Here is a 13,294-nt window from a genome sequence, read left to right on the forward strand (position 1 = left end):
GTTTGGCCGGTGAAGGAGGAGGAGGCGGCAGCGTGCGGTGGTGGTGGTGGGGTGGGGGGGTGCGGTAGGTGGTTGTAGCAGGGTGGAGTTGTCAGAGAGGCAGAGAGTGTGAAATGTCTGGTGGAGACCCAAAGCCCTTCATTAGCCACTGATCCCTGTCTGCTGAGTGAGGAGCAGTCATGGGCATCACAGACTCCTTTTAGGTTGCCAAAAAAGGGGGGAGAGAGAGAGAGAGAGAGAGAGAGAGAGAGAGAGAGGGAGGAGTGAGTTGGTGTGGGGTGAGGTGGTTGGGGGGCGGGTGGGGGGGGGGGGGGTACTGGGGTGCTGCCCCATCCCCTGCAATTTAGCCCTTTGCCATTCATGCAAATTGGGCCTTGACATCTGCAACAGCCTGTCTCCTTTCTTTCCTGCACATCTTTATTCCATCTCTTCTCCTCTCTGGGCTCCTTTTCCCTCCTCTTTGAAAGAATCCCTGTTTCGACAGGCGGCGGCGGAGTCTCGGCTGACTATTGCGTTAATCAGCAAGCGAGAAGTCCCGTTTTACTTTGGAGCGACAAGACGCTGTCCTTGCTGATAAAAAAAAGCCTAAAGCAAAAAAATACAAGTAAAATGTTGGTTTGAGGAATCTTCTTCACGATTGGCGGACTTGTGAGAAGCGCAGCGCTAACTCGGCGTCCCCTTGGCCGTCTTTGGCTCGGCTCAGCCGTATCCTCTCGCCTTCCCTGCCTTGCACGGCACAAGAAGCCGGTGCGAGGCCAGGCTAACAGGCTAACTAACTAGCTAGCTCCCTACGGCCCGGCGCTGAGGAGGATCTGTTGGAAATCATCCCCGTAAGACAAGGGCAACCGCTCCCAATTAACACAGGCGCGTATTTGCACCGACTGCTGCCCACGAGGAGTAAAAGTTCTCAGTATTGACTCTGGAGGGTAGGCAGTAGCCAGGCAACCCCTCCCCCCTCCTTCCTCCTCCCCCGCCTCCCCCTCGGCTGGATGAACCTCTCCTCTATGGTTCGCGGGACAGGCTGAAAGGGGAGCGTGGCTTCGCTCCAGCCCTTATTTTGGGTTAAAAGGTAACGCGGCCCCGACTGCCTGTTTTTTTTTTTTTTTTTTTAAAAAAAGCAACGTTTCGCCACCTGGCCGCCCTGCGCCACCCCCGTCTCCTCCCTCTTTCTTCTCTCTCTCTCTTTGCCCTTCTCCACTTCAACCTCAACCCCAACTATGGCAGGGATGTGCAACACGGCGGGGTCAACGCCGCCGAGAGGCCTCGTGTCGCGGAGGGAGGCGATAGTTATCTCCAGCATTCCAGGGATGACAGAGAGATATCTGCCTGATGGCGGGGTTAGGGGGCTTAGGGGGAGGAGGAGGAGGAGGAGGAGTACAGGAGTTGTTGTGCTCTGCAAAACCCCACCACCACCGCCACCGCCACCTCTCTCCCCTCCCTGCCTTTCTTGCTGCCTGACTGCCTCGTTTTACCCACATGCCGGGGAGAGAAAGGGAGAGAAAAGGGGGGAGGGAAAAAAAAACAACATCTAATTAGAAGCTCTTATTCCACTTCATTTAAGGGAACACTTAATGATGTGTTTTTGGGAGGAGACAACTGCACATTACTTCTCATGCACAAGGAAGCACTCAGTCGTGGCGGCGTGCGCACAGGATGCGGATACAGCTGCGCTCGCTCGGGATGGCCTCGTTTCGGAAGGAGAGAGAGCCCGACTCGCGGCGGTGGTCTCTCCCCTTCACCTTTCTTTTTTGTGGTGGGTGGGTGGGGGCTGCAGCGGCAAAAGGGTGGGGGGGCAGCGGTTGGGCAGCGACCTCTGAGTTTGGCAGGGGGGAAGCGGAGAGAGAGAGAGAGAGAGAGAGAGAGAGAGAGAGAGAGAGAGTTTGCCGTAATTGCTCTGACAGGTTTTAGGGCTGTTAATGACTCCGGCCCGAGCGCCTAGCAATTTGTCAGCGTGCTCGCTGTTTACTAAGCTGTTGTTTTATGGTCCAGTGCAAAGGCTGCTGCCGCTTGTTTAAGCACAGATCAGGAAATCATCAGCGTTAGAAGAAAAAACACCGCAGACTCTGACGCTCCAACGACCCTCATCTACTGTATTGGACGTGAGCGAGCTAGCGAGCGCAGGGAAAAACATATGGCTGGCAACAAACGCACCGACCTGCCCAGCCAGGCGTCGGCTCGCCGGGAGACACCGGGAGGCCGCGCTTCTTGCGGATTAGCGCCGCGCACGTTTTCACTCGTCTGTGCAGGTTGCGTGAGAGTCGCAGCGTATTGCTAGCAGGCTGCGCTAGCAGGCTGCGCTAGCCCCCCAGAAGATCAGTAATCCCCCAGTCGGCACCAAGCAACAGAGGGCCGGGTGCCATTCCGCCGGTGTGAATAGAGCCACTACGTGTGCGTGTGTGTGTGTGTGTGTGTGTGTGTGTGTGTGTGTGTGTGTGTGTGTGTGTGTGCGTGCGTGCGCGTCGAGAGCCGGGCAAAAGACCCCTTCGTAAATCCAGAGTAAATAAAAGGGGTAACCAGACGGACAAAAGAGGAGCCCCCACTGCTCCGCTCTCATTCGCCTCCATTTGGGGAGGGGTTAGTGTGTGGATGGGGGGGGGGGTAGAACGTGCTAAACGCCGCTTATGTTTGGTGGAAAAGAAAAAAAAAAGTTGGGGAGAGAAAGAGGGAAGAAGGAAGGCTCCAAATCCCCCTTCTCTTCTCTTCTTTTCTCCTCACTGTCGGCGGGCGAGGCTGCAGGGCCGGGGGTGAAGCGGGGGTCGGGGTGGCTGGGGGGGCAGTGGGGAGGGGGGCAAGGGCGTGCAAAGGTAGCGGAGGAGGAGGCCAGAGGAGTCCCCGGTACAACAAACCTCTTAGCTTCTGTCCTCCGTGTGCCCCCCCACTTCCCTCCGCCCTCCTCGTCCCCTTTAACAAACTTTCCTCACGAGTTTCTTCTTCTTCTCATTTGCTCGGCTGAGCACGCCTGACTAGTTGGGGCTGACGGGGGGGAAGGGGGAGGGAGTGTGTGTGGGGGCGAGGCGAGGCGGGTGAGGGCGTTCGGGCTCTGTTGTAATTAGTCACTTTAACCGCAGCCTCCGTAAGCCACTGCCTCCACACACTTGCTTCATTACTCTGAAACAAACGCAGGGTTGGGGAAGGAGGGGGGTCGGGGGGAGCGTGTGTATGGAGGCGGTGGCGGGGGTGGGGGGGTGGGGGAGTAGACGAGGGCGGGTAACAAACACTCAAGACGCGGAAAAAGTTTGTCCGCGAGGCTCCCCCGCGCCGAGCTAAGCGGCTAGCGTTCCGCGGCAAAGCGCTAGCTACTCCACGAGCAGCCGCGACCGAGGCTTGATTGTTTTCTCCCCGACTATCCATACTATTTATTATTCATCTGTCTGTTTGGGGAACGGTATTAAGCAATAAAAAGGAGCTGTGGGGGGGGTGTGTTCTGCCTTCTCTCGCGCCGACAGAGAGCGTTAATACGCGTTACTCGCGGCCGTGGCCGTAATGCTTCCAGAGCCGACTAGACTTTAGTGGCTCCCTGAAGGGCAGGGTGCCTCCTGGACATGAAGCATGATCTCCAGCGTCATTAGGGGCCTCAAAGCCCCCCCTCCCCCACCGTCTCCACCGCCACCGCCACTCTCGGGGCCAGGGACTGTAGGACACTTTGTGCTAAATCACTTCTTTGTGCGCGGGATCCTGAAGCGACCCTGAATGTGCCAACATTAGATAAGCCGAGGCTGCTGTGTGTTTACAGTCCTTTTCCCAACCCCCGTTAATGAGCTCAGCCCTGAGACCAATTTACTCACAGGGAGATATATCTGAATGCATTTTTAATAACCACCCACTGGTGATGAGAGAGAGAGAGAGGGAGAGCAAGAGAGAGGGGGAGAGAGGGGGGGTGGGTGGGGAATGTATGCGAGCGTGACGCACACTTGGACCTGTTTGCTTGTTTGTTTGCCCGCTCACCGTGTTTTTTTTTTCTTCTTTTCTCCCCCCCCCCCTCTCCATCCATTTGCCGCTTCCCTCGCCCTCATTGCGTCCGGTCATTGTCTTCCATCTCGCCTGATTACGCCGCCACGCATGCAAACATGAAAAGCCGGCGCTCCAACTTTCATCGCGAGCACTTTAAGTCAAGATATTGGTATAGTGGCGGAAAGGAGGGGGGGGGGGGGTGAGGGAAGACAGAGCGAGAGAGAGAGAGAGAGAGAGAGAGAGAGAGAAGGGAGGAGAGGAGAGGGGCTGTCTTTTTTTTTTTTTTTTTCGTCTCCAAGGGCGCCGCTTTTCCAAAAGTGCCCGGGGCTACACTCCAGCACCTCGGCTCCCTCAGGCCTCTCGGCTGCCTCCTAATAGCCAACCCCCATCTGTGTCACATGGCCAGATGATGGGACGCTTCCCCCTTGCTTGCTCCGCTCGGGCTCTGCCCTGCACTTTTTTTTCCCCCCCTCCTCCCACCCCCCTCCCCCATCTTCTCCCCCGTCCTCCTCCCCACTCTTCCTCAGAGTGCACATCCACACAGGTTAGAATGGCAGAGTTGCCAGGGAACAGTCAGAAGCCATTAGCGTTTGGGACAATTTGCCCTGCAGCGTTCCTTCTCTCGCTCATAAGAAAGGAGTGGGGGTGGATGCAAAGCACCAGCTCTCCTTTAGATGTAATGAGGTTGAGCAAGTTGGGTCTTCTTTATTCTTTTTCTTCTCCTCCTCCTCCTCCTCCTCCTCCTCTTCCTCCGTTCCCTGCTGCTGTTTGTTCTCGCTCCTTCGCTTTCTTTCATTCCGCCCCCCCCCACCCTTTTTATTTACCCTCCTTCGTGCCTCGTGTTGTTGTTTTTCGTCTCTGTTTAGAACGAGAGAAAAAAAAATCTGTGCGTTTTGTTTAGTCAAAATAACTTTAAGAATTTCACTTGGCTGCACGCGAGCGAGCGGAGAGGCCGAGGCGGAGAGTTGCGGTAGGGGGAAAAAAGAAGGCCTTTGGAGTCTGGTTTCACCCTCGCGGGCTGTAGGGCAGGAGGCAGCGAGCATGCTGGGTAATGAAGTGACAGGTCAGTCTGTAAATACGCGCGGGTCGCCTCTGCCCTGGCCGGGGGGAGGCTATCGCATTGCAGTGAAAATGGAAACGTCAATAAAATTAATCTGCCAGCCTTTTGGCCACCGTGTGGCTCCATTGGATGAGCCTGACTGCTCACAGCGGGAGAGGAGGATTTGGAGGAGGTGGAGGAAGAGGAGGAGGGGAAAGAAAAAGTATCAACACCTAACCTGGCGGCGCACAAACAACGAAAGAAAACAGCCCGGACCGTCGTTCGGCGGAACTTCCAAAGCGAGTAAACACGGGGGGAGGGAGGGAAGGAGGGAAGGAGGGAAGGAGGGGAAAACTCACAGCTCGCCGCTCGGTGTTGTTGTTGAAGTTTGAGCGCAAAAACTGGGGGAGTCCGACTCGGCTTCCGCCTGGGTCGCGTTTCTCAGGAAACCCCTCGCAGCGACGGCCGGGCCAGCGTTTATTGTTTTAGGCTTTCCTGAACAAGGATTCGTACTTAGCCTGGGATTTAGGGGGCATTTGGCCCCTAATGAATCCCCGTTCTACTGTTACAACACCCCTCGCCTCCCTCGTCCGCCCGTCCCTGCTCCCGTGCGTCCTTCACAAGAGGGGCTGCGGCGGCTCCTCTAAGTTTCGCAAGGGAAAAAGAAAAAAGGAAAAAAAATAAATAAAAAAAAGTCGGGCGCTTCCCCCGCACTAATGATGTGGAAGGAGAACGTAGCGCGGAAAGAAAAGACGGAGCGAGAAAAGAAAGAAAAAAACAAGAGGGGGAGGAAGGAGGGAGAGAAAGTGGGGAAAGTCCTCAGAAGCCGGGGCCCCTGCTGTCCTTGTATTCTTCATTTATTTTGCATTTGATTACGCCGCCAGTCGGATACTTTTGCTCTGCCCCCCCTTCCCCCTTCACTCCTTTCTAATGTCATTAGTTCAAATATTTATGTGTGATTAAGGCTCGTATAGGTGGCGGTGATTGACGCCTCCCCAAAAACGGGAGGACACGCGAGTCTGAATTTTGAGGGCGCCGGGGTCCTTCTCCGTCTTGGCGGAGGAGTTTTTCAGATACATAATTTAGATGCCCTCAAGGAAGGCTTTCAAGGCATTCGTGCCCGGGGGCGAGAAAAAAATAACCATGACTGTTAAAAGTAAATCATTTTTGCTAATGCACAATTAATGCCGGAGGAAGAGGAACAAGAAGAAGGCGAGGGACAAAAGACGGAAAGTTCGATCTGAAGGAGAAATTGGCGGCGGCGTGTTTTTTTCTTCTTCTCTCCCCTTGGAAAAATCAAACGCCGGCGGACTTTAATGCGGGCGAAGCCGCCGCTGGCCTGTCATGCTAATCTTGTGGCGGAATGGGGAGGGGATGGATGGGGCGGGGGGGGGAGGGCAGGGGGTTCAAGGGACTTGGGTTCAGGGGTGGGTGGGGTGGATTGTGGGGGTGGTTCGGTCGGAGGGAGTGGAGGGGGGGGTGGGGCGCAGACGAGTCCATTATGTGCATCCAAGTGCGACGGCGACCAAACTCTGAGTCACGCAGCCGCCGCTAACCCCGGAACGCTCACGCGTCCCCGCTGGACGACGCTGCCGCAGTGGAAGACGCCACCGGGCTTGTTTTTTTGTTTTTTTTTTGTCTCGTCTCCCCATGTGCGCGTGTGTCCGTGCGAAACGCACGGATTGCGCGGGCGGCCGTGCACGCCGGCGCCGCGGCTCCTCCCCGTCGCCTATGGCTCTGTTCTCCACGTCGTGTCAAGCGTGCAAAATTAATTGAATTAATGACAAGTCGCCCCACTGTACGCCGTCTCGCTCCACTTTTCTCCGTTCCTTCCTGCTCCTGATAGCAACAACAATAGTAACAACAATAATAATATAGAAAGAAGAACGGCAATGATATCAGGAGCAATGATAATAATAATGATCTGAAATTAGGAGGCCTGTCCAAACACAGCTCATAAAAGATGTTCACCTCCGCTCCGGGCTCTGTAGTGTGCGCTAACTCTGCTAACTCCTCGCTTCCTGCACAGGCCTGGTCTTAGGCCATCTAAATCCCCCCCCCCCCCCCGACACACACACACACACACACACATATATACACACACACCTTCACCGCACCACACCAGCTTTAGTCCGTGTGATTCTCTCGGCCTCACCGCGGCGCAAATCTTTCATAGGTATTTGCGGCATTTGTCCATTTATCCATCTTTCATGAGCCTTTAAACACATCTTTGACTGTCTTGTACTTGAGTTGCTGCTGCCTGCTTCTTCTCTCTCTGTCTGTCTGTCTGTCTGTCTGTGATCAAACTGCCAAAGTCCAAGTTAGTGATTTGGTCTGGGATGTTATTTAACCCAGGGTTTGGTTTCCGTCCAGGAGATGGCTTAGACAACAGCGTTGCATCGCCAGGCACGGGGGACGACGATGATCCGGACAAGGATAAGAAAAGACAGAAAAAGCGCGGGATTTTCCCCAAGGTGGCCACTAACATCATGAGGGCGTGGCTCTTCCAGCATCTGACGGTAAGAGGAAAAAAAATAAATTGCACGATTTTTTTCTTCTCTTTTTTTTTTTTTTTTTATGTCCTATTTTTTTGTGCTTGTTGGGGAGGAATGAAGAGCAAAACACACTCACACACGCAGACACAGCGTCGCGAGCAGACGCACAGCTGTCACACTGTCGTTACGGGAGGGGATGAGCGGCGGCGCCGGCGCTCACCTGTCAGCCACCTGTCAGGGGGACACGGTGACCTGGTCGATCTAATCACTTTGGACTGTTTACCGCACTCAGCAGACAGACCAGACATTCCCTCCAAGAGGAGGCGCTGCGTTTGGTCGGACGGACGTGTGTTTTATTTATTTATTTTTTTTTAAAGATTTAGATGGAGTGAGAGGGGAAAGAGAGCGGCGCTAAAAGCAGCGCGAGTGTAAATGCGTGTCGGCCTATTGGGAGCGGGGCTCGCCGCGGGAACGCTGTCAAACCCTGTCAAGCTGCGGGGCCGGCGGTGGGCGGGTTAGTCCTTCACAGGAAGACTTTTCCAAACTGCTTACGCAACCCCTGCCCATGACTGTCGGGGGTTTTTGGATGGCGCTAGCTCGGTCGCTAGCTTGTCTGAGTTGATACCGCTAATTAGCGCAACGGTTCAGCATGGCAGAAATGGCTTGAAATGTGATGTTAAATGGACAAAATCCAAATTTAAATCAGTCTGAAAAGCCCCCAGGTTGCTCTGCTGGGTTTTCAACCTCCTTGTTCCGCCCATAGCAGCGATGAGCCACACGTTCTCACCCCCCCCCCCACCCCTACCGCCACCACCACCACACACACCTCCCCTTCCCCGGCCGCCCACCACTCACTTATGTCAGGACATTATCAGAACATCAGCCTATATTGATTTTTGCAGCAGAGGTCGGGTTTCAGGAGGAGCTGCTGACCACCAGCGGCCCAGACCCAGCTCAGATTGTTAGCCTGGCGGAGCTACAACACATTGAAGAGTCTTTCCCCTCCCCCCGACTCCACCCAAAAACCCTCCCCCTCCCCCTCGCCACCCTGATTACCTAACCGAAAAAAAGCCCCGAGTAATGTGTGGCCAGCAAATACGGCCTAATTGAAAGGGCTGTAAATCCATTACATATTGGTCAGGGATAATCAGGAGTGCTTTAATCACTTTTATCTATTCAGGGGCAGTGAAGCTGCAACGGCAAAGCCTCGGAGCCTCGCAGGCCTTTAGCGGCTCCACCGACGCCAGTCGGCGATGCTTATTATTCTCATCATTATCGAAATGACTTCACAGCTGTTCGCGGCTCCACCGCTTCCCCCGGCTGGAGAGCGCTCGGGAAAATCGCGCGGACCGCCGGGCTGCATTCACAAGCCGGGGTCGCAAAGGGAGGGGAGAGGAGGGAGGGAGGGAGGGAGGGAGGAGGGGTCAAAACTCACTTTAAATTAAGTGATTATGTCCGGGTGTTGCTTCTAACTTGCTTGGCGAGATAGAAGACAATTAAGAAAAGGAGGGAAAAGGAAGAGGCGGCCAATATTCGGCTGAATTTAGACTCAACCCAAACTGGAAAGCGGTCAAAGAAAAGCAGTTTTGGGGAAATGTCTTTAGAATTGTGTTGTTTTTTTTCCCCCTCTCTTTCTTTTAAAATTCCCTTAAAAGAATGAAAAGGAGCCGCGAGGGGAGGCGGGGAAGCCCGGTGTTGGGAGCCGGCACATTTTTCAGCTGGTTAATTCAGGGCGAGCGCAGCTTTCAGGCCTCTCTTTTTCTCTGTTCCTCTGCCCCTTTATCACCAGCCCTGCTTGTAGATGTTCTCTCCAATCTTTATTTGTTTCCTTTGTGCCCGGGCCCCAGCCGGCCTTGTACAAATAATAATCCCTCCCTTTTAACCTGCCTTCATTTCTCCACTGAGGAAGAGGACTAATTGAATTATCCCCTTTCTCTTCTCACCATCCAATTCTCACCACCCATAAACTCTCTCTCTCCCTCTCTGGCTGCTGCTCTCTCTCTCTCTCTCTCTCTCACTCTCTCTCTCTCACACACACACACTCACACGCAGAGGCGCGCACGCACACTCGCACCCATGAGCTATTCTCCTTTCTTTTAATTTGTTAAGCAAATGTATTTGCTATTGCGGGATGCATTTGTGCAAAGGGTGAATTCTTGGGGACTTTGGCCCCTGAATGGCCTATAGCGGCATTCTGCCATTCATGCATTCATTATCGGAGGGGTGAGGAGTGAAAGGAGCCCCGGCCTTGTATTTTCTCTCAAACGGCGGGGCCGGCGCGCAGCTCCTCGTCCGGGGCGAGCCGCGGGGGTCTCGCTACATATGTTCTCAACATCCAGCCCATTGTCGCCGCGGCTGAAAGGCTCAAAAGGAGCCGAGCCCCCGCCTCACACACGGAAAAACAACACGGGCCAATAGTAACAACTGTTGGCTTTTGGATTCAGTATAACAAAATTGCCCCCCCTTCCCCTGCCCTAACCCCGCCCCCCCTCCCTGCTTCGCTCTGACCTCACACCCTCCTGGGAGAAATGGCAAGATGGTTTTCCTTGACCGACATTTGTCTTGCTCGGATAATTAGCCCCTTTTCTCTACCCTAAGATGTAAGACTTAGTCTCAACTAATGGGAGGAAAGTGTTAAATCTTGATCTCTTGATCTGACTAGTTTGAAATATTCAGGACATAATTGGGAAAACCTGAAATTAGCTCCATGCACTACTGGATGGTGGCGTAATGTGGCTGTTTTTAAGAAAAAAAAATATATATATATATATTATTATTATTATTATTATTATTATTATTATTATTATTAATAATAATAATAAAATTATTATGAAACACGGCTGTTGTTGATTTTCAGCGACTAACCAAAAACTAGCCAGAAACACATTCAATTCAATTTCACCACAAAAGATCCCTTTAATTGTCGCTCAATAGGCCGTCTCACCTACCAGGACTAAAAAAAACTCTCCAGCAACATAAAGTCCCAACACGTCTTTCCAAGCGGCAGCAACCCTGACCTGCTTCAGCGGACGCTGCTGACGGCCACCTCGAACCGCTCGGCAGATCAGCTGGAGTTAGCTGGCAGAAGAGGGTCAGACCGTCTCTCTCCAATCCCTCCTTCTATTCCCCCCCAACCCCCTCCTCTCATCCCTCCCTCCCTCTCTTTCTCTCCGCCTCTCCCTCTAATACCCCCACCCTCCCACCCAACACCAACCCGCCATGGCTTTCTGGACGTCGTCCAGCCACATTAGGGGTCGGAAAATCCCAGACTGTTGGTACAAGCTTTTCAATACTACGGGGAGATTAAGTTATCAGAAAGGTAAACTTCACTGTTAGGGGGTAAAATGCTCTTCCAAAGCATGCGGCGCAAAATCCGCTCCAGTCCCGGCGCAGGGATGTAAGGCAGTCGGAGGAACGTAAAAGAAAAAGAAAAAAGGGATCCAGCAGGGGGGTGTTTTTTTTTTTGTTTTTTTTTTGCACAAGGTGATGCCCTTTTGTTTGGCTAAAAACAAACTCTAAAATCCACAATTAGCCCCTTGGCGCCCCCCGGCCTTCCTTCCCTCTTACCCCCTGCTAGCCCCCTGTAAGCCCTCACTCACCCCTGTAAAGACAAGGGTCGGCCGCCGCAATGAAAACAGGAAGCACTCAAATCCAAAGATACCACTCGGGGACTCTGGCCTTGCTTTTTTGACGAGCGCGCAAACCCCTCAAACGCGCGTGAAAATAAATAAGAGACCTCAGGAGCAAAGTAGGCCAGTTGAGCACACGTGCGAGTGCCTGTGTGTATGTGTGTGTGTGTGTGTGTGTTGGGCCGGGGGGGGGGGCAGGGAATGGTCAGTCAGATGAGCAAGAAGGCGTCCCCGCTAAAGCATCAAGAGTCTCAGGTTTTTGTGCCGGTCCACCCTTTGGCCCGGGCGTTTGGGGAAAATTCTGTTAAGCTGCTAAGCCAGGTGTATTGGTCCCCTGGGCTCCTTGAAAGGGAAGTGATACATCCCTCGGCCATTGGGAAAATCCTGTGGGCTGTTAGCAGCGCAACTCTGAGCGTTTGCATGCAACACCGAATCGCCGCAATTACTCCAAATATGACGATATTGCTTCGATCTGATACAGACGCTGCAGACAGCGTGTTCTGGTCGGACTTTCCTGAATGAGGCATTTTGGCTAAATTTAGCGTTTTCTTGTTCAGCTTTTTTTGGGGGGGGATTTTATTCGGGACTGAAGGAAAATCAACGCTAACGTCCACTTTCTCGTCCCGGCGGACGCGTGGTTCTCTCTGTTTTGTCCCACACATTTTTCACAATGGCTGCGGTTCATTCAGAGGTCCCCCCCCCCCCAGTTTCCGGCCAACCCGCCAACCAAAGTCAGTGTGGTCCACGTTGGCACTGGATGCCTCCCGAAGCAACGGCGTGCAAAAGTTGGAAGGGGGTTGCGCAACGGGAGGGAAGCTCTGCGGCCGCCCCGCGCTGCAGTTATTTGAACACGCACACGGCTGCGTGTAAACAGCGCTAGCGCCAGAACGCTCGTTTCCCTTTGCCAAGAAAATGACTCAGTCGGAATGTTGTCCGTTTCAGAACCCTTTTCAATATTTATGCGCGTGTAAACACACAGGCCGGGTTCAGACGGGATGCGTTTGGATGATATTCTCATGACTACAGTACAGTTGAACTCTCTCAGATCTGCAGGCCAGAGCACTGACAAATAAACACCCTGAACTTTGGAGGCCCCTCCCATTAATAAAGAGGTGTAAACCACACTGGGGACACCTCACACTCTTTCTTTTTTTTTACGGAAACGAGTCCATTGTGCCGCAAACATCATTAGACACTGGTGACACTGGACACACACACACACACACTCGCGCACCCATTCCCCCCAAACGCCATTGGCCAATCGGGGCCCTCGGCATAGCATTAGTCTCCATGGCGACGGGGTGTCATCGCCAGGTCGAGCCCTCCTCGCTTGCTCTCTCGACCGCCCTTTATAGATTCACATAAAAGAGCCGGCCGGGGTCATTCACAAGACATGGGCGCGAGCGAGGCCCAACCCTGGCAACGGATGTTTGTCCCCTGATGATAAACAAGTGCGCAAGTCCGTCGTCCCCTCTGCAGAGGAGGACGGGGGGGCAGGTCGCCTTGAGCAGACCGAACAGTCGATGCTCTTCTTCTACTCCTTCTTCCTCCCCAGGTTTCGTTTGGGCTCCTTCTAATCCCTGTGTGTTGTTCCACTACAAGCAGCATTTAACCAGTGGGGGCTTTGGGGGGCGGGGTGGTGGTGGTGGTTGGGTGGTTGGGGGGCGGGGAGGGGTTTGCACATCTGCAAACAGTTTGAAATGCACGAGCGCTTTCTCCTCTCACCCTCAACCGTTGAAAGCTGTTTACATCCACGTTTGATAGCTCCCAATTTACCTCGCGGCCGTCAAAAAAGAACAAATACATCAGTTGTTTTTTTTTTTTTTAATCGGTTATTTTGCCGGTCTCCTCGTTGCATTCTTGCGTTTTCCCATTGTTCGCCGGTCTCAAAGAGATCTCAGAATAAGCATCAGAATAGAATATTGGGCTGATAAAGAAAGCAAGGAGGCCGAGGTTAAAATCCAGAAATAGCACAAGGAGCGCACGGCGTCGGGTTACGTCCCAGGATGCGAGTGGAATACGTCTGTTTGCTTTTCACCTCCTTTGGCTTGTTGTGCGAGTTTGGACGGCGAGAGTGTCGGAGACAAAGGAGAAGGAGGTGGCGGCGTTGGTGGTGGAAGCGGGGGGGTTTATGGGTAAGAGCAAGGGTAAGGAGTGGAAGGAGAGGAGGAGGGGGTGGG

The 13,294-nt window shown here is 53.5% G+C and overlaps 1 protein-coding gene across 12 annotated transcripts in view; it reads left to right on the forward strand.

Moving 5' to 3' along the window:
* Positions 1 to 13,294, forward strand: part of meis2a (Meis homeobox 2a) — an 88,618-nt gene that overhangs the window by 30,517 nt on the left and 44,807 nt on the right. For 6 of the 12 annotated variants that reach the window (XM_076017673.1, XM_076017677.1, XM_076017679.1 and 3 more), the window contains exon 8: positions 7,364 to 7,509. In XM_076017673.1, coding sequence (XP_075873788.1) covers positions 7,364 to 7,509 — 146 coding nt within the window. Of the gene's footprint in view, positions 1 to 7,345; positions 7,510 to 13,294 lie in introns of all 12 variants that reach the window. The other 6 variants (XM_076017671.1, XM_076017674.1, XM_076017678.1 and 3 more) reach the window with 2 other exon arrangements.

The sequence above is a fragment of the Nelusetta ayraudi genome, unplaced genomic scaffold (assembly GCF_046127955.1).
Source record: "Nelusetta ayraudi isolate G7.1 ecotype Tasmania unplaced genomic scaffold, CSIRO-AGI_Nayr_v1 ptg000007l, whole genome shotgun sequence".
Taxonomy (NCBI): Eukaryota; Metazoa; Chordata; class Actinopteri; order Tetraodontiformes; family Monacanthidae; genus Nelusetta; species Nelusetta ayraudi.